The 24,158-nt window shown below is 43.0% G+C and overlaps 1 protein-coding gene across 1 annotated transcript; it reads right to left on the bottom strand.

Annotated features, from left to right (window-relative positions):
* Positions 1–1,225: 1,225 nt before the first annotated feature.
* On the bottom strand, positions 1,226–2,997 carry dmbx1a (diencephalon/mesencephalon homeobox 1a). Its single transcript, XM_028428620.1, has 4 exons — positions 2,844–2,997; positions 2,450–2,628; positions 1,790–2,192; positions 1,226–1,665 (listed from the first exon to the last, which is right to left on the bottom strand). Exons 1-4 carry the CDS (start codon positions 2,995–2,997, stop codon positions 1,226–1,228), a joined length of 1,176 nt encoding a protein of 391 aa, XP_028284421.1.
* Between the last annotated feature and the right edge of the window lie 21,161 nt (positions 2,998–24,158).

Genomic DNA, 24,158 nt, shown 5'->3' with positions numbered 1-24,158 from the left:
TCAGTATTACTCCAACCCAGGAGCGGTGCACAAACAACCAACAGAGGAGTGAGGGGTAGATGGGGCTGTCGGTGAGCTCAGCAAATACTTTTTACATTCTGACAGCTAAAGGAGTCCATTATCAATTATACAACATAATAGGAACTTTACAATTACCAGTAAACATTAATAGATAGACTTTTTTGTATTTTACATATTAAAATAATGTGCATTTTCATCTTCCAGAACACATTAACAGAAAAAACAACACCAGGTGTGTGTGATTCTCCTCAAGTGCTAACAGTCAGTATGACATTTGATAAAAAGCTGCATGTTTCCTCAATTTTAAGGCGAGAATAAATGCTTAGAGTCAAGACCATATTTAACTAAAAGTCCTAATTTGTTCACCGTCCGTTTTTATATTCACAGAAAACCATCCACTCATTGCAGTGTGATGTTACGTGTCATGTGGTTATCCCTAATCGACCGCTTGAGTGTGCAGACCTTTTGATTTTATAAAGGCTGCTTTGAAATAGTATGCATGTTCATAATTGCATTTGCCCCGGCTCCCTCAGCCCAGGGCAAAATGTAATTAAAAGCTCTGAGAATTTAGTCACTGAAATCATTTTCTCATTATCAAGCCAGCCTCTGTACAAAGTGGCACATCACTGACCATTTAACTGCTAAATTAGTCACTTTTAATTATGCTGTTGAGGACAACATGGCTTGGGTTTATTGTTATTTATGTGCTGTTATGTAGTACATGCTATGTACATAAGCACATTGCTTAATTGAAATGTCTCTTTGCTGCACGAGTGATGCCTTTTTTTTCTAACAAAGTGCCTCATTTATTCACATTATTCTTGTAAACATCATCTGCATTGTCTTTTAAACTGAGTGCATCCATCATCAGCTGTTCACCTCAGAGATTTTTTTAATTGTTTAGGATGTTCTGAAGGTCCAGCGTTGCATGTCTAGTGGAAACGGATGTATCAGGAAAATGTTCACTGTCCTTTAAGTGGCGACATTCACTGTATTGTTCCGAACAGAAGCTGTGAGGAGTCAGACAGCTTGTAGAAGTGTGGTCTGTTAAATGGAGATCTGTAGGTCCACTCCATGTTGTTAGACATCTGTGTCTACTGAGGAAGAAGACCTTGTATAGTTCCTAAAGAGCTATTACAGTCACATGGTGGAGTGATGTGCAGGCTGAGGCTCTGGCCTAGTTAACACTGTCCTCCATACAGTCTCAGTTAGTCATTGTGTCCAGTCCCAGCGAGGCAGCGTGCTGTTTGGCCCTCAAACGCAGGTTCTCGATGCTGGTGGTCTTGCTGTTGTGGCTGGTGAGGCCGCTTGCAGCAGAAGCCTGCAGCAAGGGGCTGTTCCACACCTGCTGGGCATGATGGGATAGGGACTGATAGTAGGACTGGCAGGGCAGGGAGCCGAGTGGTGCAGGGGGCATGTTAACATTCATTCCCAGGTAGGGAAGTGAAGATGGGGCAGCGAGGTCGAAGGCAGGGTAGTGCACCAGGTTGTTGGTGGCAGCCATGTGCTGGCGGAACTGCTCCTGCAGACGAAACAGGCTGAGAGGGGAGGAAGAGTAAGAGTGGCTCTGTGAGAGTGGACCACTGCTGGCCAGGCTGCTGCTGGAGGAGGACGGCGTCACTGATGGAGAGACCAAGGGCGAGTCTGCATGGAGAGAGAGGCGATTAGGAAAATTCTGGTCAGTATTTTTTTTAATTTGTCAGCCAATGAAAGCATTCAGCTTTTTCAAGGATAAAAAAGTCATGATAAACAGATCATGTGTTCTTACCTGGTTTGGGACTGAGTCTTTTACAAGCTGGGGAGACGTCTCCAGGTGTCACCGGCCTCTCACACTTCATCTCTTCTCTCTGAGATTTACTCTCGTCTTCTTTATCTGTGGCATTATCCTCTGTGGCTGACTCGCTGCCTGAATGTTCTGCTGACGTGACATTCAGCTCCATGTCCAGTGGTACAGGATGAACCAGAGGACCCTCTGTCTCGAGGGAAGAGGAGGATGAGGCAGACGAGGATGGGGGAGGGAGCTGGGTATCAGGCAGGACAGTGGTGGATGGAGGTGCATCCTCCTTCTCACTTCCTCCTTCTCCAGACACCTCTTTCTGCTTCTGAAGCTGCTCCTTCTGGAGGCTGCGCTGCTTCTTACGGAACTTTGCTCTGCGGTTTTTGAACCAAACCTGTTGCAGACGTGAGAGGAAAGGACTTAGATACAGCCCCTAGATTAGCCCCTCCAAGTTATAATATTATGATAATGTAAATGAATTAATGTTAAGTTCAATTTAAAATCTTTTTCATGTTTTTATTTTTCTTACTAGCCTACATAAAATCAACGCCCCAAAAGAATTTTAGATGAATATTATCATTAACATTACCCAAAATTATGTTTTTATAAATATCAGATATCAGAAAGGTGCAATAATCAACTCAGGCCTACCTGCACACGGGCCTCTGGCAGGTTGGTGCACATGGCCAGTCGTTCCCTCATCACTACATCCGGGTAGTGGGTCTTCTGGAAGGTCTTCTCTAGCGCTTCCAGCTGCTGTGCGGTGAAGGCCGTGCGGCTGCGGCGCTGTTTGCGGTGCTGAGAGCCGTAGCGTGCCTCCAGGATGATGTCTTGAAATGCGCAGCCGTTGGAAGAGAAGACACACGGCAAGTTTTATTTAATTGTGCATGGAGGAATTGCGACAACTTATTTTGCACGAGTGTCTGTGAAAGAGCCAAAACGTCTGTGCGTAAAAGCTATAAAGTTATACTCGACTTGGTGTTTAAGTTTTCAGCCGCTTTGTTCGAACGTGTGTGTGTGTGTGTGCGTGCGTGCACTCAATTACCAGCAAGTCTCTCGGCCAGTGTGAGCGCGTGCACGGACGGCCGGTAGTCGGGCGCGTGCTGCGCCTGCTGCGCGGCCTGCTGGTGCAGGTTGTACATGGCGCTGAGGGAGTTCATGGCGTGCAGAGAGTATCCGTTCACCCCGTAGTGTTGCATGGTGAGAGGTCGCTACCTGCGGAAAGGAGGAGAGAGATGTGATGTTCAGATGACGTGGAGAGGAAGGACATTTTGACGTGTTGTGAGCGCGCGTGGATGCCGCTGATGTCACGGGCTGTGACACACACGAGCGTTTTATTAGTAAATGACAGCAGTCGCTCAAGGGCCAATAGATTTTAATGTGCGCACTCAGACTAAAGTGTTATCCATTAACATCCAATTATCGCTCTGTTCAATCCATTAATTATACAAAAGACTTTTAATTGGGGTAATTATCACTCGTTCCCATAATGAACCGTGACGGATGCCTTATTCATGAATTTATTCAAGTCGTCTGTGTGTTCCCGGAGAATCCAAATCCCCATTGAAAACGTTGCTTTGACAGATCAAGACGCTGATGAAATGTGTTGGAAAATGAAATAAGCTGATTTGTTACGGGTCTCGGTGATTTAAAAAAAAAACTGCAACCGGAGAGCAGGATTATTTTAATAGGCTATTATCACGGACATTTAGAGACGGTGTTTTTTTTTCAAATCTGTAAATTCAGTCTCTTCCAACTTTTAACAGCAAAGCAAAATACAGTAATATGTATAATATGAATACATATGCGATTAAATAGGCCATGTTGCTTGTTTTAGTAGGAACAGATTAATTTCTTAAAGGAGAACATTTAGTCTTTCACTAGCTGCAATTTCCAAAACTCTATTTTGTAGTTTTCCCCGACTGAGATTTTCATAGATGAAACGCTTGAGGACACGATTAGATATGTATTAGTACCAAGGAGGCTGACAGGAGGGGATATCTCGGAGGCCCAAACAGTTATTATAACTATTACAGAGGGACCACAGGGAAAAGATATAAATCTTTCTGCTGTATGACAGGTATGTGTCCTGGGAACTAAGTTCCTGCACTTCAACAGAAAACTCACATTTTATCGACAACACAAGCTGGTTTTATTTATTGTAATTTCTGGTCTATAATTTGATCGGTTGGAAACGAAATCTTCATTTATTATCTTTTTGTGTAAAAAAAATAAAATAAACTAACAAAATCATTTGTTAGTTTATTTCATATTCGGATAATAATTCCACACAGCCTACCATGTAAAGTGTTGAACCCTTTATGCTGCTTATTTTTCTAAGATTATCCTGGATATTAGTTATACTTATTTTTCTGAATATATTTCTTTCACATATGCTGACCTTGTTATTGTTTAACATGCTTGGCCGTGACTTGATAATTGCCCTTACAATCAAAATGTTCATTTAAAAAATAATAAAGTAGAATTTTAAAGTAAATACAATCTTAAATTAAATTAAAACGGGCTAATAATAATAATAATAATAATAATAATAATAATAATAATAATAATAATAATAATAATAATAATAATGTATATAAGATTGGAAAACTGGGTGGTCGTTCTTGTAAAAGTTATTTTTCCTGCCCGGGTCTCTGTTTTTACTCCAGTGCTCCGTGTGTGTGTTTCTCTGTGTGTGTCTCTGTGCGCGTACACGTGTGCGTGTGATGCCCGCAGTGCCCATTCCCAGCCTATTAAGTGGCTGCAGCGGCTGATGAATGTGATCAGAGGGCAGTGGGGAATAGTTTAATTCGCCGGGACAGAAGGTGCTTCGCTAAACATTTACTTTACTCCCCCAAGTATTTGAGTTGAATGGGTCCCCCCCCTGCCCGCCTCTCCCCCCTCTCCCTCCCCCTCTCTCTGGCGGCCTCTTATCCTATCGCCCCGGGGCAACGTTTTGGCTGAGATGTATGGCTTCTCCGCGGGTAAAAATATGCATGTTGATCCCCATTTGGCTCCCCGTCTAATGGAAGTGCAAATAGGTTTCGACTGCGAGGCCCTCCATTTATCATCAACGCTGACACGGACGGACGTACAGTGGGACAGGGTGGTTAGCTCTGCGTTAGAGTTCCTGCGTGTGCACGTGCGTACGCGCGCGTTCCAGCGATTTTCCTCCACCGAGTTTCTGAGATTAAAGGCGCGCGTTTCATTTGTTTCAAAGAACACAGAATCTAGAGGAAGCAATCAAATTATTAATAGATCTAATCTATCGATAATCTATTAATATAATATCTGTTTAGACCTGTGTGAAGCACTGAAGCACCTGCCATTCATTCTCACACCTCTAAACTGAAAAAGAAAAGTGTGCAGGCGAACTTTTAGTAACTTTCTGTAACCCTGTCATGAAATCACCTGCAGCCTGTGTCTGTGCGTGTCCTCCTGTCCATATCCAATGCTGCACAATAGCTCATCACTGTGAGCCTGTCAGCGCTGTCATTGTCATTCATAAGCCCCTCTGTGCTGCAGGCACCGGGCCCTCCTGGCTGCCCTGCTCAATGCTTCGATTATCAAACCGTCATTATGTAAATGGACATGTACAGTGCAACTCTTTGATCCCACTAAATTAGGAAAAATGTTATTTGCTAACAGCCCTCAGGGGCACGAGCCGGCCTGACAATCTGCTCTTTGCTGTGTCATAGATCTGTCAGAGGGCGAGGAGCATCTTTGATTGTTGCTCTGAGCTCTTATTATGAAGGACATTTGTAATGCGGAGGAGGCCATATATATATATATATAGATATATATATATATATTTTACAGTGACAGTTTTCAAGTGCAGTCTTGATGCAAACAAGAGCAGACTGTCTAGATTAAATTGCAGATTACACACACACACACATATATATATATATGTGTGTGTGTGTAATCTGCAATTTAATAAATTAATTGGACTTCAGTCCAGTGAAGAACTAAATACTATAATATATATATTTATATAATATTGAGAGTTTCTTTAATTTTTATAATAATAATTATTATTTTACAGCAGGATCATTAAAAAATGTAAACCATGAAATCTTAAATATGAATCTGTATTTCCTGTAAAGAGCTGTTCGCTTCAAGCTCCTATAGCCTAAATATATTCTGCATAAAAATAACACACACAGACAATGATAGAGTATTAAACTGCAAATATGAATGTTTTGATAAACATTAAAGCGTTCTAAAATAACCTTTCATGCGACGATAAACATGAAGTTTCTACCTTCCGCTCTGTCACCCTCCTGCACAGACTCTCTGAGCCTCTGCTGCTCGTCCCGCTTCAGGTGGTCTCTCCTCGGCTCTCTGTCGGTCGTGTTCGGGTCCGGGCTGGTGTCCGGCGCTCTGATAAGAAGTCAGGACCGGTAAAAGTCCTTCAGTCTGTTGCTCCGCTCCACGTCCGCTCTCTCGCGCTCCTCCTGCTCGTGCCGTGGTTATTTCTCTCTTTGAGCCTCGCGCACTAGTGGGAAGCCGCCATCTGCTGGTGCGCGAGATCCCGGCGGAGGGACTTTAAGGAGAGCTTCGCGGGGGTCATGCGGGCTTTCTATTGGCTCTCCGTGCTGTCAGTCAAGTGAATAAGATAACTGGGGGACCAGTGGCACGACGGTGCTCTGACGTCTGGAATTATTTTTCAAATATGATCAATTTAAGCACATTATGTCCGCTGGAAGCCCCACATGTCTGTACACACGCTTTTTTCTTCTTTGGTGGAATTCATAAACAAAGTGCAAATGTGAAGAGTTTAGCTTTTTAATGGACACATTTGATTTGTGGCAAAGTAAAGCAGGATGAATGTCTTTTCATTGCAAATGTGGGTTTTAATTCAGCATAATTGTTAAAATGATTAAGGTCAAATGTAGGCTACTTTAAAATGACGTCTATGTATAAAACATTTTATAAACACTTCCAGCTTTTAAAGCTCTGAGATGAGCCCTGAGTAAAAATATTTCTCACATCCTTGTCTGCACTTGGTGCATGAATCCAATTGTCCTTTCTCACTTTTAGTGGAAAAGCAACCGACCTGTGGTTTGTTTGCTTTTCGGCTTTCTCTTCTTGCCACTGAGAGACTTTAGGGAGATGGCTAATAGATGCCAGGGTGCTGCCTTTAGACTCTCTCCCGGCCTGGAAGGATTTGGGATGGGATAGGGAAGACAAGACGCCATCTCAGCCTGCAAAAACCCCTGTCTTAAAATGACTGCGGGTAAGAGGATTAGGGCAATAATGCCCTTCTCTTCTTGAAGGGTTTTTAGAGAAGATTTCTTCTCCCGGAGCAAAACCGTTTAGGTAGGGAATTAAGGGCAGCGCAAAGTAGCCTTTTAATGTAAAGCTTGCATATTTTGTTATAGGAGATTCTTTGGGAAAGTGCTTGGCCTGTGACGCAGTTTTCACTCTCTAACACATCTGAACAGAAGACACAAAAAATCCGAGAATAAAGAATATTAATGTTCACGTGTTTTGTAAAGCTGCGGTCAGGTGCACAGTTTGTAGACAATCAGCAGTTTGTGGGCGTTTATCGTGAAGTTTTACACCGTGTGAGTGTGTGAGAGGGTTTTTCCTTTTCTTTTTTTCTCTTCAGAAAAGCCCTGTAAAGTAAAATATCCCAAAAAATGATTAATATGATGTAATACAAATGTCAATCAATAAAACACCAAATTATTATTATTGTTATTATTATTAAAATTATTATTATTATTATTATTATTATTATTATTATTATTATTATTATTATTATTATTGAACTTATGCGGTCGAAACTGGTGCGTCTTTTTTTTTTTAAATCTGTCTTTTCAGCCTCCTACAACTTTTCTCCGTGTGTGCTTCAAAGTCTTCCCCCTCGCTTGGAAAAACTCGTGTGCCTCTCTGGTTCTGTCGCCTTGGTAGACTCCTATCACTCGGGTTTTTTGCGAGGTCTGAGAAAGAAAGAGGATTAACTTGTGAACCAATGGAAATAAGAACTTAAACGGGAGGTAAATCTGGCCACTGTCTCTTTGTGAGGACCGTCTCTAAAGCAATTAAAGCGAGAAAGAGTTTCTTCTCAGCGCCTCTCCACCTAAAGCTCCTTAGAGCGACTAGAGCTGTCCAGCGCATCTGAAGGGCTTAAACTCCAAAAAATACAACTCCCCTTACCCCTCTACCCAGCTATGCACTGCTGAACACAAGGTGGACAAACAATGACCTCCAGATGAGGAGAGAGACCACATTTTCAAAACGTTTCCCCTCAAAAGTCTCATTTAGCCTCAAAGTGTTTTTTTTTTGACTGACCGTGTTGTCTCTGTTTATTCATCCTGTTCTCCTGTTTCCTTTTTTTTTTGCATAATTCATACAGATATCTTAGGAGAAGAGCATAATACCGCTGAGTTCAGCCTTCTAATAGCTAATTAATACTCTTAATGATGTTTCTGCAACTTCATGAATACATTATGTCTGCAATCCAGCAAGCCTCAGCCTCGCCTGCACCATTCAAGGGTATTTCAGCATCTGTTCATCCCACAGCAATTAATCATTTTGATGTGTGGTTTAAAATCGACTTCTTTGCAGGAGACCTTTTTGACAAGAATAACAAAGCAATTTGCCAGGAGCCACCTCTCAGACACGTTATTAGCAGCACCTCCACAGTAAAGAGCTGCTTTGCTGCTTTTTTTTTATTATTTGTTAGATAAATGAATTTAAAGAGCCGGCAACAATTTTGTGGTTTTATTGTCAGCACCACGCCTCTGAATCCTCCTGAAATCCCTTTTATTGATGACAAGATCTCAGGATCTCCTCTGCAAATCCCTCCTCTAAAAGTTTTCAACCTGTCAGTTTCCTCTGAAAGCTGGATAATTCCCCCTCTTTCTCTCTCCGTCCATCCCCTTCTCTCTTTCTTCTTGCCCTCTTTTCTCCCTTGTCTCAATCCCTCTGTCTCATTTCTTTTCCTTGCCTTCTCTCTTCTTCTTCTTCTCTCTCTCTCTCTCTCTCTCTGGCCCGGATCCCTCTGCACAAGGGGCCCCATTGTATAGTCCTAATCCAGAGGCAACACAGCTTTAGGGACATGCAGGGATAAAAGGCCCATCAAGCCCACAACTTTATGGGGGCAAATCTCTCCCTAATCCTTCGCTTTATCTAAACAAAAGCCCCTCTGCCTTAATCCACCTATGTGTTGAAAAAAAGAGGAAAAACTGGAGAGAGTGTCAGAGAATGGAAGAGAAAACAAGAGATTGTTGGAGAGAGAAAAGTCTCTCACACACACACACTTGGTTTGAACTGAGAGATCATACAGGGAGGGCTGAAGTTTTGCTGAGAGAGATACTGACAAGCTCTCACCTGCAGGAAGCTTCATGTGTTAAGTGTAATGGACCTCTCATTTAAAGAGCCGCCAACATTCAAAACACCAACATCAGCTGTTCTTTAGAGTGCAGTGAACCCTGCAGCCAGGTTTAGAGTTAATATTTAACTTAATAGGAAGGAGAATAATAAATATCATCATAACAGGCTTCACAAACTATTCTCACTGACTCTGAGAAAGACACACAGACATAGGTGTATTGTTATTTGCATGTCTTCTTTCAGTTATCAGTGCGGAGAAGATGACGGGATAAAAATCCTAGATTTTTTTTTAGCAAACTCTGCACAATGATGACATCACGGTAGCACAGGGTATTGAGTGGTCCGTACATTTTTTACTTACCTGTTTGTTCTTATTTTTATTTTTCTGCCTAAAAACCTGTCAGTGACTCCTTTATCGGATCATAGTGTGAGAGAGTTTTTCTTCCAAATTCTCCCTGACTCTAAACGGGGCCTGTTTTTTTTTTCCAGATTCTTCCTCCAATTAAAAAAATGGGTGCATTAGGCCAAATCTTAACAGAGCTAAAGCTCCTCTGTGTAGGCACAATCCCTTCACTTCCTCTGAAACATCTGTCTTTACTACACAAAATCCTACTATATCAGCTCCACCACAGACAATCAGACCCTAATCTGGAGCTGGGTTTAGCAGAGTTTAAGTCGGAGCTCTGAGGGATAGGTGAGGAGACCAGCTGAACACCTGCAGCGTTAAATGTTGTCACTAAAATTCTAATTTATTTCTCAGACTGTCAGAACTGTTTCTTTATATTTTTTAAAGAGGGCTGGATCAGAGTTATTATTCCTTTTTCTTTTATTTTTCTTTAAAACATCATTCTCTCCAGATCCCTTTAACATAAAACGCCTCACCAATCTGTCAAAGTGTCAAAAGCGTCTCACTTTTTCTTTTACTTTCATCACAACACTGATCATTTCAGCCTTCATTAACACCCTCAATTACCTCCTCCTCCTCGGCTCCACTCCTCCCTAATAGAGCCAACACAGAGCTAATGAAGCAAATAGTTGGGACAATTTAGTCATTAGAGACAATTAAGACAATCCATTGCAATCCACCTCAGACCAGGAGACAAGCAGAGATGTCGGGGATAGATCTAGCGAGCAGCCACCCAAACCAGGCACCAGTCTGTGAGAAGTCAGCAGAGAAAATGCTTTAGACTGGATTGAAGGAATTTTCCCTGTGGTGGTATCGCTCGTAAATACTTGAACCATTATAAGGCTGATCAGCAGTTGGCTGGAGGCATCTGTGTTTCCTTCATGCAGGGATTACACCTGGCCTCAGGAGGAGGAAGATGTTTCCCAAAGAGGCAGGCAGACTGAGAAGGAGGCACAAGCCGCGATGCATTCCAGCACAATAAAGTATAAATCCTCTTCTTCACAGCGTATTACAGGAATGAACATAAGGGATTGTGTCATTGTTGGCCTATAATCTGGCTTTATACTCCTTGTTTTACAAATGGTCCTCTTTAAAAAGCTCTTTCTTTTTGCATGGCTCTTTTCCTCTTCATCCTGTATTAACCTGCTGTTTCCTCATCAGCATTTTTTAAATGTTTTTGTTTACTTGCATGTCAGATTTGGGTCTATATTTGTAAAATTTCCTTCTTTGATGCACACAGGATATGCACACACACACACACACACACACACTCACACTCTATAAAGGTCTTGTGAAGTATGCATGTTTTTTTTTTTCTTATTAGCTATAGTAGTAATAGTGTGTGTCACCAAAATAGAGCATTCATCCGGCAACATACATGTGAGGATACTATAATTTTCCAAATGCCTTTCCGTGTGTCCTTGCCCTCAAAATCTAAGGGTAATATCCAATCCTGCTTTGGAAGTGGGGATGGCTGCATTTTTTTCTGTCCGTTGAACAGGCAGCCTGCATGAAATAAGTCCTGATAGAAACACTCAGGCTGTCATCCTCTCTGTGTCTGAAGTGCTGTCTTTACTGAGCCACAATACAGTGTATGTGTCAGACCAGAGAAATTCAGGAAATTATCCAAATTAGTGATTTATACAGGTGAATGGCTGCAATTTTTAAAGGACTTTTGAGTTTAGTAATGTTTTATGTATCTATTTTCACGGTGTTTAGTGGTGGGTAGGTAGGTGAGGTCAGCGGTTCGATACCCAACCCGGGCTGCATGCCGATGTGTCCCTGGGGCAAGACGCTTAACCTTAAATCGCACACCTTTATGAAGGTAGAGCAACATACATATAAAATACTTGGTGTTTATTAAGTTATTAGTGGATGCACTCTTATTCTGACAGACCTTTAAAACAGCGAAGCTCATCATTGGGTTCTTATTAAGATGAATTAGTTGTGGTGATTGAGTTTTCACAGACTTCTGATAGATTAGAAAAACAAGTAACACTGACTGATTGTTGGTGTGGGCTGAAAAGATTTATGGGATATCAATGTTTGTGTGCTCCAAATTCAAAGTAGAAAATTAAAGCTTAATGACGTCCTTTAAAAGTGCACAGATGTATAGAAATGCTGTGTGTGTCTGTGTGGGGGGTGAGGCAGCAGCATCGGTCCCAGCTCCCTGTCCTCTGGCAGCGCCTTCACTTGTTCTCTCCACAGTTTTCTCCATCCTGCTCCTTGTTTGAGTCAGAGGCCCTGTCCCCCCTCCTCCTCCTCTGCTCTCTCCATTGCCTCTGAAAGGAACCTTGCTGGGCCCAACTGTCTGTGTAACGAGCTGGGCTGGACGGTCACAGTGGGGTTCGCTATTGTGAGCGTCAGTGTGTTTACAATTCTCTCTGTGTGTTTGCAGTGAGCGCCTTTTTTAAGGGAGTGTCCCCATGAAACACACTTGAGATCGTATTTGGAGCCACACACACACACACACTATCATGTCATCTCAGTGATCCTCCACTACTCTTCCACAGCAGGGAGCAGAGGGAGGAGGAGCAGGAGGCTAATGGATATGTTTGTTTACCTATTTGTCCTTGACATGATCAATTGATCAGCAGGCTAATTCACTGCCACCATGGACTCATTACATTTCCATTTAAATTGCAAATGATTTCTCCAAGGCTTCATTTCCCATTTCTGTGTGTGTGCAGCCTGGATGTACTGTGGAGGTGTATGTCTGTGGGCACATCATAATGTCCTCACCTGCACACATTTACCTATGATGCGCAAGGCCCACTGGGTGTCGCCTCTGTCTCCATTTTCTTTGTTTTATTGCTAGTACAACAGGAATAGTTGCCTGTATCATGAAGTGGATGTCAGGTCATAACCATCCACAAATACACACAGTCCCTTAGGAGGAGTGGGAGCTAATTCCTGGGTGTTACAAGCATGTGATTATGTGTTGATGAGCAGTGATAGTGAACAGCTAAATTCAGCAGTAGCAGGAGATCACACACAGGCTAACCTTTTTTCTATGAATTATATATGCAGCTGATCAAAAAATTATAATCTAGGATTATATATGGCATTGTGTGGGATTATTTGTTTAGAAATTGCTGTCTTTAAATTTACAGTAAAAACTTTTTTGTCTCCCCTTTAACTCAAGGCAGAGTAAATCCGAAACTTTGCTGCAATGAGATCTTCCACCACCAGTCCAGCAGCACGGGAAAGTCACCACAGGCATCAGATTTACTCTCTGATAAATAAAACTGATAAAAAACAAAGAGATTAACCTGGCACTGGTATGCATTATTAACATTATGTGTCCACACATGGCTTTACACTAAGCTAAACTCACCCTTGTGTCCTTACGCTTGATTTTTAAAGGACAGATGAGACAGCATGAGTTTTTCTGGCTTCCTCTGCTGATCTAAGGACAGATATTTGTCCTCTGTGTAAACTAAAATGATGATGTCACTATCTTCATTTTTGCAATATGTGTAAAACCTAGTGAGACAAATGGACGGATGGACAGACCAATGCATGAATTGGCAGGACCTTTACTCTGGACATCTCATGGGATTCATTTGTTTCATTGGCTTGTTAGGCTATAATGGGCTTTATGTGATGACTCCTCACCCCTGTCAGATTCCACCATGATCCAAACAAAAACACACATTCATCACACACACACACACACACACACTTTCACACAGCCTCGATCAATGGTCATAAATTTGATCCGTGACAAGCCTGACACTTGCACCCACGAGGCCTTTGGTCACTCTCTTTCTCGTGACCACTCCTTATGAAACACACACATATTCTTGCACACACACACATAGACACGTATGTTTTTTTCCCCACTTTCACTCCTTCTTTCCCCTGACACACTTGTCAAAGACCTCGTTGACCCCTGACCCCGCCCCACTTGGCACTGTTATTGATTTTTCCTCCGACCCTCTCAATCTGGAATGAAGAAGGGTGAAAGTAGGGGAATTAGAAGCCATAGTCAGGTATAACGGAGGGGATGCTGAGGATGAAGGGGAGCGATCAATGTGCGCTGATGGCTGAGCTTGCAGCAGCAGAAACAACAGTCAGCCATGGAGAAAATCAGAAGGGCTAGAGGCAAGATGGGTGAGCAGCAGAGATGAGGGAGAGAGGCAGGATGTGGAGGAGGCTGGAGGAGAGGTCCTGACTGTTGACTTGTCATATTTCAGATGTTTTGAGTAGTCACTGACCTGAGACAAAAGAATAACAGGTAAAATAATCAAAATGATAGAAGGCAGCATGTCATGATCTCTACAATACAATAGTCAGTGTTCGACTGCAGTATGCGTTGTCAGTCTGTTAATTGTAAACACTGGAGGACACCATATGATAGGTGTTACCGCTTAACAGCCACCCTGGCAACCATGGACATACAACTTTTAAAGAGTGTTTGTATATCTTCTACATACAGTATTTAGAGTTGTACAACACTACTTTCAATAGGACAACAGAAGTGTGTGTTCTTCCTGATCATGCCACCACAACATCGTCCCTGCAGTATGTTTAAGACACGTGTTTCAAAGCAAAACTGTATGTGTTTATCAGATAAAGTCAGATTTCCAGCCAGATGACACATTGTCCCTCTTTGTTTTTGCTTCTTGTTTCCAGTCTCTCTCACTCTCTCACACACACACACAAACACACACACACACACACTGCTTTCTCTTAGTGGTAAGCAAAATGCTTTTTAAGCAATCATGGGTCCTTTCTTAAACACGGCTTGCAATAATCCGTCCTCGCTCCTCCACTCCTCATGGATCAGGTTAGAGATTTCACAGCAGTGTTCGGAGGTGACACACTTATACATAATCTTTTTTTTTTCTTATTTAATTTCCCACCATCCTCTCAGCTGATTCTCCCCCTGTCACTTTAGACGCAGCTGAGAGACTGATTTGGCTTCCGTAATCTCTTCTTGCATTGGCCCCCTCCTCTGCTTGAGGAAACCTCGAAATATCATAAGGAGATTATTTCATTCGTAATTGATTGAGTGGCTCCTCAGCATAGACCAAGATACTTCAAAGTGTGTGAATTAAGACTTGGGATGTGGTGACTGAGGCAGGGAGGGGAGTGAGGAGGCAACGTGGCTCCATTAGGCTACTGCTGGGGTCGAGCAGCTGAGCCTCTTTGGCTGGCAAATAAGAGCTGAGTCTGATCCTGTGATGGCAGCTAATTGGCTAAAGGAGAGACGTATTGGTCAGAGGAACATTTAGATGAGGCTCCTTAGCCCCTACAGATGGTTGGTTTCTCAAAGACAGGAAGAAGTTTGGCAGTTTCAGACACTTTCAGCGCATATTTTCTAAGCATTTTACTGGGAAGGAATCATTTTGATGTTCACCTTTTCGCCAAGAATTAGATGCAAGTTTTGATATCGCTGTGAGTGTGGAGGTGTCAGCTTTCCATAAAGCCTGGAAATGGTAGAAGGTCAGCTATCTAGCTTGATAATAAGTGAGGATAATTCAGCCTACTGCTTCTTTTATGTTAGATTTTATGTCCATAAACAAAACTTGAAATGACCTTCAGTAGCTCTTTCTAAGTTTATGCTCAGTCCAGTTTCATCCCACTGTCACATCATCACCACAAGCTGTGGTAAGGAAGCTTTTTGTAGAAGTGATGCAGCTGAAATTAGCACCTCCACATCTAAGGCCATGGCTCTCTAATGGAAAATGATGGTATGTTACTCCAGAGTAATGAGTCCAAATCCATCAGCAGCATCTCAGGAATGTTAAGTATAAAACTGTTTGTCACTTTTGTAGCTGCAGACCAGCATCGCTCTCACACGCTTTTCTGTCTTTTCAGCAAAAAAGTTCCTAAAATGTGTGTTTGTTTTACCACTGTAATGTGCGCCCTAACTCTCAGGTTAATTATGAGAGCAATATATAGTCTTTATATTTCTGGGATTGCTGCTCGCCCCTCTCTGGTCACTAAAGCCCCTCATCCTTCTCTATCACCTCTAAAAGCTCCATCCTGCAGATTCCTGAGAGCTAAGCATGTGAACTCCCAGCCTGCTCATACCTTCCTGCCGGCTTCAGCTCTTCCCTTGGTAGTGGAAACACCTCCAGCCCCCGGCTGTCTCCACAGCCAATCCAAGTATCAGGTTAAGCATTATCCTGCCGCTCGCTATCAGGGAGTGTTGGGTGAAAGAATTTATTCTGCATGGTGTTAACATGCAGTGTGTTCAGATATATAAGTATTCATGTTTATATGTGTTTATCGCTTAATAATGTGATTTTCATAAGTGTTTATGTGTTAGGAAATTTTATAGAAAATCAAAGTAATTTGAGGATACTGAATGTATTAATAAGTAATTTCCTAGTATGTCATATAATGTTGTTTTCTGCAGTTCAGGCTGTGGCAGATGAGATCAGTTGTTTTTCTGCTCTCTGGAGAGAGCTCCGGTTGGTACGAGATGGTCATAAATTCAGACTAAGGACAGCAGCACCTTTGACCTGATAAAAGCCAGATTCTAAAGGAATGTGTTTTTCTCCTGAGTACCCAGTTTTATGGTCACCCCCAGATTGGACTCACAACCTATGAGATTTGAGGAATTGAAGTTTTACCTTATTTGGCAGTAAACACTAATGGTCTAGTTGCTGTATGAACCAGGGTCTGCAGGGGGGCGGTAGATGCCCCTGTGGGCCGGCAGGCAGGAACGCCCATGGGGTATATCAATGTGTGAATTCCATGTCCAGTTGTTGTTGCGTTGTTCGTTGTTGCTGTGTGGTTGTTTGTTCTTGTTGGTTGTCCTGTTCTTGTGTTGTTCTTGTTTGGTTCTTTGTGTGCAACAACCCAGAGCTCTGCGACTCAGAATTTGCCTCATTGTTTAATAAATTATAATTTTGAGACCAGAATTTATCCGCTCCTTCCTTACAAACTAATTCAGGGGGTGATCAGAAGGAAACAAGGGGATTTTCACCCCGACAATTTGGCGCCCGAACAGGGACACGAAGGAGTGTGGGTCAAATGACATCTTGCCTGACGGAGTGACTACTGGCTGGCCAATAATAACAAGGTAAGCAGATACCTGTTTAATCAAAATTCTGCACATTGGACAATCTAAATTAAGTAGTCACTGGGATGGGTACGGTGTTTTAGAGTTCAAATTGTAAGAGGCAGATTGTAAGTCTTAATAAGTGAAGTAAAATGAGATGAAGTAAAAGAAAATGAGATGAAGTAAAAGAAAATGAGATGAAGTAAAAGAGAAAAAGGAAAAGTGACACTGAGAGAGATATTAACCAATTAAAAATAAAAAGAATAAAAAAAGGGTTAATACAATAACGTGAATGAGCGTTATGTCATTGGGAGTGGCATCCCCCGCTATATTTGGACGCAAATATAGATAAAGCTCGGTTGAAAGCCCGTGGGATTTGATGACCCCTGAAACGACAGTGATGACCGCCTAAAGCTTAAAAAATAAAAAAAAAGGGTCACACAGAGGAAAAGTGTCACAGTGATCACAAAATAATAAAGACAAAAAAAAGGATCACGAGAAAAGAGAAAAGAGAAAAGAGAAGAAAATATATAGCCTATTGTTTAAGTTGTGTTTTATGTATTGAAAATTGTGTTTAATTGTTTTGACCTCGCGCCGTCGAGGAAAGGTGTTTACTCCGTGCCGTCGGAGAAGTGAGTGTGTGTGTGTAGGCCTATGTGTGTGTGTTTGTAGGTTGAATGAGTGTCTGTGTGTGTGAAAGTGTGTTTAAGTGAAGGTGTGTGACTCTGTTGCCAGAGTCACAGTGAGGGATAGAATAAGGCACATATAGAAGGTACATTTTTAACATACAGCAGGTACGCAAGAAGGATTTGGTGAGTGGTAATCATGTCTACGTGGAAGACAGTTGATGAACAGATGAGTAAGATGTTGAGCCATTGCTGCGGACAGGCAGGACCAGAGGGACAACAGAAGGCTGCAGCTAAGATGGAAGCAGCAGTGTGTACAGCAATGACAGAGCAGGGAGTGAAAGGAGATGATAAAAAGCCACTAAAAGTGTGATTGCAACAGTGGAGAATAGAGTTAAACTAGAGAGAGAGAGAAAGGAGGAGATTATTAGATTATTAGTGTTAGAGACAGTTGAGTTGAAGGAGGCAGTGCAGGCTGATGAGGAGAGACGTAAGATTCTATATCAGGCATATCTGTGCTGCATAGATGATGATTGTGAGGAGTCTGGTAGTACCACTGACATTAAACAGGAAGTAGAGAGCGAGGGAACTCAGGGGGCGGAGATACCGTTTTCCCTATTCACCAGCCTCTGCTGTAGCTTCTGCTTCGCCTCAGACCCCACTTCCTGGGATGTACCCCATCATGACTGTCCCTGATGGGAGGGGGCGAGTAACAGACAGACAGACAGGAGTGAACTCTAGTCAACCTGGTGCCCAGCAGCACTGGTACAGATCAGCAACAGAGGAGGGGGGCTTCCCCTGTTGCTTCAGCAGGCCCAGAAAAATGACCCTGATTTACCAGGAAGTGATTCTATTGCTTGGGAGAGACATGTTGTACACCATATGAATCTACACACAGACACAGAGACCATGGAGATGAAAGGGCTGCAGACACAATTATTAAAGCTGCAGTTAGCTCAAGCTAGAAAGAAAGCAGCATATCAGAGGAAAATGAAGAAATACACCCCTGCATCACAGAGGGTGGTTCAGCCTCAGCCTGCTCCCCCACCTCAGCCACAGTCCCCAGTTGTGGGAAATCTTGATATGTATTTAACCCCATTTTGGGTCACCCGCCCCCACTATCAAGGTGGGTGGGGTCAATATCATAGAGGAGGTAACTGGAGGGGAAAAGAGGGTGGCCGTGGGGGAGGGGGGCATGGAAAGGGTGGATACAGCGGTTTGAGTGGAGGTGACTGCTTCTATTGTGGAAAACCTGGCCACTGGGAAAGAGACTGTCACTACAAGCAGCCCCGTCAGTGACCTCAAGGGGCTCCCTGGTATCCTCCCCAGGGAAATGGCTGTCAAAGATCACACCGGCATCTCAAATCATTTCGTCGGTTGGCTTCTTTTGGGAAACCTTTGCCATTCACAGAACTTGTGAAACTGTGTTAGCAGCACCACAGACATTGTTTCATTCGCTCCAGCTCATCACCAGTGAATCTGATGCCCAGAGACTGGAACCTCCATTATGTGCTCCCCAGATGGATTAATAGTGACTTTTCATACTGGACAGACTTTTTATGCTTCCAGAGTGTTGGAGTAGCTGGACAGTGGCTGATGAGAACCACTATGATACAGATGTCTTGTGAAGATATCTGCTGGACTCGTTTTTACCTGAGTCTCCTTAAGGGGGCGGTCTCCTCAGTCTATTCCAGCTGTGGAAACCCTGGATAATGTCTTTCTGACCCTATAGGCTGTCCACTGATCCCTGTAGGTTATTCTCTTCTATGACAGGTGTGAGGATCTCTTCTATCAGGAGAGGTTCTACCTCTTAATGAGAGGGACTACATTGGTCCATCACAGCAGATAAATTGTTTGTGACTGAGGAGGGAGTAGCTGCTGACGTATAGTTAACACCAGAACAGTTTTAAATGGCTCAAAATGGCAGATGATAGTGTGCCACTTGTTTGCTTAGTCATTGTATCACACATAATATTACAGAATTAGGCTCCATGGTTAGGAAATGTAAAGCTATTTCTAATGAATAGGCACAGAGGATAGGTGTTTAGAATTCTTCATCCTTTAAAGCTTATTAGGTTGCCATTCATACAGTAGAGGCATAATAAGGCTCAGGAGATGTTAGCCACACTACCACATAACATCTGGTCTTCATCATTTACTGATGTAGGTTCTGTGCCTCCTGTACTCTTGTCTCTTTCATTGTCTCAACTTCCATACCGATCTGGCTCACCTAGATTACTTTTTATCTTGATGTTTCTGAAACAGGTGGAGTTGTGAATGGTGTTCTGTTTCAGAAAAAAGAGGGTGAGACAAGTATTAATGTATTTGAGTTTTAAACCTAAAACAAAAATTGGCTAAAATCTGTGCACAGACCAAATTTATATGGGTTCAAGTATTATCTATTGTATTGATGTTCTGGTAATAACGCCATATAATGTACACCCTATGAGCTTCTTACAGGTCGACAGTTTCCTGGACCAGCTGGCCGGCTGAGACTGAAGAAGTATGCAGTATGGTATTAATATAAACCATAATATAATGAATTTAAAGCTTTGGTGTTAGTATTTGTATTAAAGGAGAAAGGAGAGATGGAGAGTCCAGAAGGAGCCACACACAGCCGAGTGGGTCCTCCTGAAGGTGATAAAGAGAAAGTGGTCGGAGCCAAGGTGGACAGGTCCTTACCAGGTGGTGGAGCGCACCTCCCACGCGGTGCGGCTGAAAGGCAAAGGAGACACCTGGTATCACTGGAGCCAGTGCACCCCAGCTACAGAACCAGGGAGAACGCTGAGCGACATTAGAAGGAGCAGGAGGAGGATAAAATAAAAGGGGCAGAATAATCCCCTGAAACCAAGAGTGTGACCAGTAGGTAGTCTACCCTACTTGGTTGAAGAGGATGAGACGGTGAATAAACATACATGAGCAATCATCGGGATCAGCGTGGGACTAAGAGTGATAGGCGAAGTTAAGCGCATCACCCCACCAGGAGACGAACCACAGTCATCAGTAAGGTCAGCTGTCGAAAGGAAGGTCTAAAGTTTCAGGAGCAGAGGTTCGAGGTCCTGTTACCAAAAAAACTCCGGCTGACAAGATGGGACTGTGGGGTAACTGGAGGGTGTTGGGAGCTTGTGTTTTCATGTCTGTAGTTAGTGTATCTTTGACTTTATTTTTGTGTGAACATAATTATTTTGTCAGTTTTCCAGGATCCAATGGTAAGTCAAATCCAGGGCCCAGCACACGCAGGGTGAGGAGAGCACCAGGGACAGGAGGAGATGCATGTGTGAGAAACAGGGGAGGTATAGAGTTAGACTACTATAAGGGTTCAGAGTTCTCTTTTATCTTTGATTTGTGCGCAGTAATCAACTGCGGGGGACATAATGTGTCGTGGAGACAGTATGGAGAAGTTTGTGGATTGGGGTGGTAGCACACAAATTGGGCACCTAAAAAAGCTAAAACCACCTCATGTGGGCAGATCTTGTTAAGTGGGTATTTCCATATACAAAGAGATTGGAGCTGCACGCAGAATCCCATTATGTTATCAATTACTGGCCTGGACCACAACCCTTATGTTAAATCTTCCGGAGTGCCTGGCCAATGTTGGGACTCCTAACCCGACATTGTAGTCCATGATTACACTAAGCTCACCCCGTTCGATGTATTAGCGTTATCTACTGGATATGAGGATGGTAATATTTGGTTCAGATGGATGGTAAAACAGGTGAGGGAGCAAAATATGTCAGGTTGTGTTGCCTGTGCATCAGCGAGGCCCCACCTGTGCACTGAACCTGCCCCATTATATCCAGACGATGCATGGGGATTTGATTTCAGTACAGGACCGGATGACTTTGGATATGTTATTGGCAGAGAAAGGAGGTGTATGTGCTATGTTTGATGAAATGTGTTGTACTTTCATTCCCAATAACACTGCTTCCGACGGTAAGGTCACTAAAGCTTTAGAAGGTTTGAGAACTCTTTCCAGTACGTTGCATGAGCACTCAGGGATAGATAACCCCCTGGACGACTGGCTGATTAGGGTGCTGGGACCCTGGAAGGCGGTAGTATGGTATGTCACTAATCACTTTTTTGCAGCATTCTTGGGTATTTTGACTACATGTGGTTGTTGTTGTTATATTCCCTGTGTGCACTGTTTAGGTTACAGGTTAATTGTGTCAGCAATTGAAAAGCAGGATTCAGGTTTTCATTCTCCTTCATATCAGATGCCTCTGCTGGCAGCAGAGGTGCCCGTGCCAGGTGACGACGAGGAAGATTTGTTGTGAGCTCTTATAAGAGCTCAAAAGAGGGAATTGTTGGGTGAAAGAATTTATTCTGCATGGTGTTAACATGCAGTGTGTTCAGATATATAAGTATTCATGTTTATATGTGTTTATCGCTTAATAATGTGATTTTCATAAGTGTTTATGTGTTAGGAAATTTTATAGAAAATCAAAGTAATTTGAGGATACTGAATGTATTAATAAGTAATTTCCTAGTATGTCATATAATGTTGTTTTCTGCAGTTCAGGCTGTGGCAGATGAGATCAGTTGTTTTTCTGCTCTCTGGAGAGAGCTCCGGTTGGTACGAGATGGTCATAAATTCAGACTAAGGACAGCAGCACCTTTGACCTGATAAAAGCCAGATTCTAAAGGAATGTGTTTTTCTCCTGAGTACCCAGTTTTATGGTCACCCCCAGATTGGACTCACAACCTATGAGATTTGAGGAATTGAAGTTTTACCTTATTTGGCAGTAAACACTAATGGTCTAGTTGCTGTATGAACCAGGGTCTGCAGGGGGGCGGTAGATGCCCCTGTGGGCCGGCAGGCAGGAACGCCCATGGGGTATATCAATGTGTGAATTCCATGTCCAGTTGTTGTTGCGTTGTTCGTTGTTGCTGTGTGGTTGTTTGTTCTTGTTGGTTGTCCTGTTCTTGTGTTGTTCTTGTTTGGTTCTTTGTGTGCAACAACCCAGAGCTCTGCGACTCAGAATTTGCCTCATTGTTTAATAAATTATAATTTTGAGACCAGAATTTATCCGCTCCTTCCTTACAAACTAATTCAGGGGGTGATCAGAAGGAAACAAGGGGATTTTCACCCCGACAGGAGACACACAGATCCCTTATGATCACTTATATGTCTGAAGCAAAGTCTTTGGGCCATGGAAGAGAGGGGATGAGAAGGACACTTCTTCCAGTCTTTTCACCCCAAATCACCCATTTCTGTCCAATTTACTTTACATCTATTTCTTTCTGTCTGCCTCCCTTTCTCTTACCTCTGCCCCCCCTTTCCTTTCTCTTATTCTCATCCTTTTGTCCTGCCATCACCCCATACTTCCCTATCAGTCCTGACCCAATGCTGATCTTAATCCTCTTACCTCACGGCTCCATTACCCACTTCAGCCATTTTTGCATTTACACCAAAGAAAAAAAGGGAGCTCCTCTCTTTTTTCACCCCCCCCAAAAGCTCAGTCTTCCACCACCACCACCCCCCGCACCTCCACCCAAAATACCCCCAGCACCACCACCCAAAATATAGACCCCCCCCCACAAACCTCATATACCATCTCCCATTGCATATTATTTCATTTTCAATCAAATGCGGACTTTTCCAGGTCTGTAGTCTAAAGTGAGGTTTAGGAAGAAGGTTGGTGAATTGTACGTGCCTCTTTTCTTCTTGCAAGAAGAATCCAAAAAGAAAACAGTGCAGTTCCCAGGCGGGTGTGGCCGAGCTGCCGGATTATCTCGTGTTTTGTGTTGTTTTTAATCCCTAAATGCCACTTCTGGTCCCTTCAGTGCTGGTAGCAAAATGCAAATGTGCTCATTCACTGCTTATTTTCTGTGGAGAAATGTGCCACATCATTGTTGATGACATGAGTGAACACCAAGTCATCTGCAGGCAATTTCTTTATTTACTTGAAACATGCTTTTTCATGTTCTCTAATTCATCACATAAGCCTTTCAACACGTCCATTTATGATGTCTTCTTTTTCTCCCCTTTCCTTCCTTTCTAATTTACTGCTCCTCTCTCTCAAGGGAGAGATTAACCCCTAATCCCCTGATGTCCCATGGTTAATTGATATGATTTAACTATTACAAGGCCCTGGGTGGTTCCACACTGCTACCTCGGAGAGAGCATTCCCTGTGCTGAGCACTACACGACCTTCCCTGGTTCCCCCACCATCCCCTCCCCTCACCTTCCCCTTCAAGCCTCCCTTCCTCTGTTTTCTCTGTCGCCCTTCCATCTATCTCTTTCATCTCCCATCTTGGTGTGCCTCCCCTTTCCCTCCACCATACCCCCTCTTCTGTTCTCCCTTGACACCCCTCTTGCTTGCTCCCAAGGGTCACCGTTCAGAGGCGGTTAGCAGAGCACACTGGGAGTTTGTCTGCACATGAGACCAAAAGTTCAGCTGAAATATTTGAGGACTTTATAAAAGCATTAATTGGATTGGGAAGTTTGTATTGTATCCTGGACATGCACTGAATCAGCTGAGGAAATTTAAAAAAAAAGCGTCTCTTTCTTTTTTTTCAGCATTCTGCTAAAAAGAAGCTCAGATACTTACAGAAAACAATCCTGTGGCCTGAAATGTATTGAAGCTGTTTCTGCTGATGGTGGTCTCACATGCTGTCAAGAACTTGTGATGTTCACAGTCATGAAGTCAAAAAATCTACCCACTGTGTATCACTGAGTGGATTTAAAACCACACCACACAGGAAAATCCCAGGATTTTCAGGCATTTACTACAACAAATCCAGCGATTAGTCTGCATCTCTGTGGCCTGTAATCTTCAAATCTTGTTTGTGCAGGAGCATGATGATGCCATGAACATCCCATTTCACAAAGACATCATATTCAGGATGTTCTTTAAAAACTGTTATACCTTTATTATTTTAAATAAGGGCAGAGGGTTGTGCAGTGGTATGCCCTGTCGCCTGTATGTGTGGAGTTTGCACGTCCTCCCTGTGCCCGTGTTTCCT

This window comes from Parambassis ranga, chromosome 17 (assembly GCF_900634625.1).
Source record: "Parambassis ranga chromosome 17, fParRan2.1, whole genome shotgun sequence".
Classification (NCBI taxonomy): Eukaryota; Metazoa; Chordata; class Actinopteri; family Ambassidae; genus Parambassis; species Parambassis ranga.
This window is presented reverse-complemented; position numbering and strand designations above follow the sequence as displayed.

What these genes read in the sequence shown, in the direction of transcription:
- dmbx1a (XM_028428620.1), bottom strand. Translation starts at nt 2,997, where the DNA reads ATGCAACACTACGGGGTGAACGGATACTCTCTGCACGCCATGAACTCC. An exon ending in ACTGGCCGAGAGACTTGCTG is followed by an intron (nt 2,629 to 2,843) that starts GTAATTGAGTGC and finishes GCGCATTTCAAG; the next exon opens with ACATCATCCTGGAGGCACGC. An exon ending in TGCCAGAGGCCCGTGTGCAG is followed by an intron (nt 2,193 to 2,449) that starts GTAGGCCTGAGT and finishes CGTCTGCAACAG; the next exon opens with GTTTGGTTCAAAAACCGCAG.